At 44.1% G+C, this 3,612-nt stretch overlaps 1 protein-coding gene across 1 annotated transcript; it reads left to right on the top strand.

Annotated features, from left to right (window-relative positions):
- The first annotated feature begins 349 nt into the window (after positions 1-349).
- LOC127808390 (subtilisin-like protease SBT1.7) lies at positions 350-2,978 on the top strand. The gene has a single exon (XM_052346916.1). It carries the CDS (start codon positions 527-529, stop codon positions 2,834-2,836), a length of 2,310 nt encoding a protein of 769 aa, XP_052202876.1. The 5' UTR covers positions 350-526; the 3' UTR covers positions 2,837-2,978.
- The last annotated feature ends 634 nt before the right edge of the window (positions 2,979-3,612 follow it).

The following is a 3,612-nucleotide window of genomic DNA, read 5'->3' as shown; positions in this document are numbered from 1 at the left end:
TTTTCACAAGGTTGGCATACCAAAACAAAAGAGAGACCATTAAGCTGTGGCCTAATGGGACCATTCGACAGGTAAAGATGAGCTTCTTTTTATTTTTATTTTTTTGGGTGTCACAAGGCACACAACATACTTTTTTATTATCACAGAATCACATAAAAAAGATTCTTTCCGTATCGATTCGAATCTAATCAAGTGTTGCAATTTATTTATTGTCATTTTAGTGGGGGTGTTCAATCAATTTAGTGAGATCTTTGGAAGACAAACGAGCAGGAGAGCCTAATGCGGTGCACTGTTGTACTAAGTTAAAGTTGGTGACCTCATCCAATGCTTAAAATCCTCTATTCACACGAAAACAAACAAGCCTAGAGCCAAGACGAGCCCCTCTCTCTCTTTGTCTCTTAAATATAGAGGCTCCTCTTCTGAATATATTGTATATATAACCAAAAGATAGCTAGAGAAACAGAGCCAACCTCACATCTCGAAACTCTCATCTCTCAAGCTCAGGGCTAGCACAGCCACTGTAAGCATGAAATCTTCAAGGTTCATCAAGTCACTGTTAACACTGGCAATTCTGGTTATGATTGCCCGCTGCGCGATGGCTGTACAGAGCCATGCTCAACGAAAGAAGACGTTCATTGTCCACATGGACAAATCCACCATACCACTGGGTTTCAGCGACCACAGCCAGTGGTATGACTCGTCTTTAAAGTCAGTATCTGGTTCAGCCAACATTCTTTATGCTTACAACGAAATACTCCATGGCTTCTCTGCGAGGCTAACAGCTGAAGAAGCCAAGTTACTCAAACGCCAACCCGGAGTTCTCTCTCTCGGGGAAGAAGTGAGATATGAGCTACATACTACTCGCACACCACAGTTCCTAGGGCTCAACAAGCCTGTAGTCCTCTCCACCCATTCTGGTGCAGCAAGCGACGTAATTGTCGGGCTGTTGGACACTGGTATTTGGCCTGAGATAAAAAGCTTTGATGACACCGGGCTTGGTCCAGTGCCTAGTAGCTGGAAGGGTGAGTGTGAGGTCGGTAAAAACTTCAACTTATCAAGCTGCAACCGGAAACTAATCGGGGCGAGGTTCTTTTCAAGTGGGTATGAAGCGTCCTACGGGCCTATAGATGAGAAACTGGAATCCAAATCAGCAAGGGATGATGATGGGCACGGAACACACACATCAACGACGGCAGCGGGATCAGCAGTAGCTGATGCCAGCCTCTTCAGCTATGCTGCCGGGACGGCAAGGGGTATGGCCACCCATGCCAGGGTGGCTGCATACAAGGTCTGCTGGCTTGGTGGCTGTTTTGGCAGTGACATACTAGCTGCAATGGACAAGGCCGTTCAAGATGGCGTCCATATACTCTCTTTGTCAATTGGTGGCTCAATTTCTGATTATGACAAAGACAACATAGCGTTAGGAGCATTTGGGGCAATGTCCAAGGGAGTCTTTGTATCATGTTCTGCTGGAAACGGCGGCCCTTCTCCCATGACCTTGTCCAACGTCGCACCATGGATAACCACTGTAGGTGCTGGAACTCTAGACCGCGATTTCCCCGCGTACGTTAGTCTTGGCAATGGAAATAATTTCTCGGGAGCATCACTTTACAGTGGGAAGCCACTATCTGATTCCCTGGTGCCGCTAGTGTATGCTGCCAATGCAAGCAACTCCTCAAGCGGCAATCTATGCATGGATGGCAGTTTAATCCCAGCAAAAGTTGCAGGGAAAATTGTGATCTGTGATAGAGGGGGGAATGCTAGGGCCCAAAAGGGACTCGTGGTCAAGAAAGCTGGTGGTGTAGGGATGATCTTAACGAACACTGACTCCTATGGTGAAGAACTGGTGGCTGACGCACATCTCATACCCACAGTAGCGGTCGGCATGACAACAGGTGTTGCAATAAAGAAATATACAACTTCAGATCCCAATCCAACATCCAAAATTGCGTTTGGAGGGACCCATTTGGGTGTCCAGCCATCACCGGTGGTGGCTGCATTCAGTTCTAGAGGTCCAAACCCAATAACACCAGAGATACTCAAACCAGATGTGCTAGCACCGGGTGTAAATATCCTAGCTGGTTGGACCAGTGCAGTTGGACCTACGGGGTTGCCAGACGATACCCGAAGGGTGAACTTTAACATTATTTCCGGTACGTCAATGTCCTGCCCACATGTAACTGGGCTAGCAGCGCTACTCAAGGCAGCCCATCCAGATTGGAGTCCGGCAGCTATAAAGTCCGCATTGATGACCACAGCCTACACCGCCTACAAGAATGGCAAGACCATACAAGATATTTCAACTGGGAAACCATCAACACCATTTGATTATGGTGCTGGACACGTTAACCCGGTCTCAGCCCTTGACCCAGGCCTTATCTATGATGCTTCCGTTGATGATTACATAGGTTTCCTTTGTGCCTTAAACTATACTTCAAGTCAGATCAAGGTTATCACAAAGCAAGATTATAGCTGTGATACGGGGAAGCACAGCTTGGGAGATTTTAACTACCCCTCCTTTGCTGTTCCTCTGAACACAGCCTATGGCAAAGGTGGTGGCAGTAGTGCTGCAGCAACTGTTCACAAGTATACAAGAACCTTGAGTAACGTTGGCACTCCAGCAACATACAAGGTCTCAGTGTCTTCGGAGACACAGGCAGTGAAGATAACAGTTGAGCCAGAATCACTGACTTTCAGCAAAGCTAATGAGAAAAAGACTTACACAGTAACATTCACTGCTAGTTCAATGCCATCAGGAACGACTAGCTTTGCTCGTCTGGTGTGGTCAGACGGAAAATACATTGTTGGAAGTCCAATAGCTTTCAGCTGGACATGATCATAATAATATTCAAGTGGCACGCTTATAAACCTTACCCACAAACTGTAAATAGTTCCCCTGTTTAAGAATAACTAGATTATGTATAACAAGCCTGTGTTTTACTTTTTAATCAATAAAAATAGTTTGTGTTTTGCAATAAGATTGTATTCTGTGAACTGTTCAAGCAGATGAAACCATTGTCACACAACTATAATATGAAACGCGATTAAGCTGAAGAGATTTTGGTCAAATTATACCATCACCATATTCAATTGGAGAGAAACGAATAATGGATATGTAACCAGGTCTTACCCTGTACCATGGAGCATTTCATTCAAGAAATACTACAAGGAAACAGTAGAAGAGTAGAACTTAGTGATAGTGAATATAAGAGAATTACCCCCACAGAGAAAAGATAATTGGTCAATTTCTATTAAGTGATAGTGAGTGGAAGACATAAACATCACACAGGGCTCTATTGACCAGGCTACCACGCACAGTGGGCCACCAGAAATTGACATTTTACATGACATATTGCTTCAGTACTATATTTGCAGAACCCGTCGTTCAAGTTCACAGGTTTCCTTTGATATGAGATTATTTTTCACATTCTTCCTTCTCAGTTGGATGTCTCATAAGTGGATTTTACTAACAAAAGAGATTTCACATTGTAAATTTGGACGAAAAGCATAGCAATCTTATTCACACAAACAGCCCTAGTTATAGGGTTGAATATTAACAGCTTTAGGAAAGATTATAACAAAGAAGATTACAATAAAATACACTTAGGAAAG

The sequence above is a fragment of the Diospyros lotus genome, chromosome 8 (assembly GCF_014633365.1).
Source record: "Diospyros lotus cultivar Yz01 chromosome 8, ASM1463336v1, whole genome shotgun sequence".
Lineage (NCBI taxonomy): Eukaryota > Viridiplantae > Streptophyta > Magnoliopsida > Ericales > Ebenaceae > Diospyros > Diospyros lotus.
This window is presented reverse-complemented; position numbering and strand designations above follow the sequence as displayed.

Excerpts from the sequence above, each read along its gene's own strand:
- LOC127808390 (XM_052346916.1), top strand. The coding sequence starts at position 527 with ATGAAATCTTCAAGGTTCATCAAGTCACTGTTAACACTGGCAATTCTG.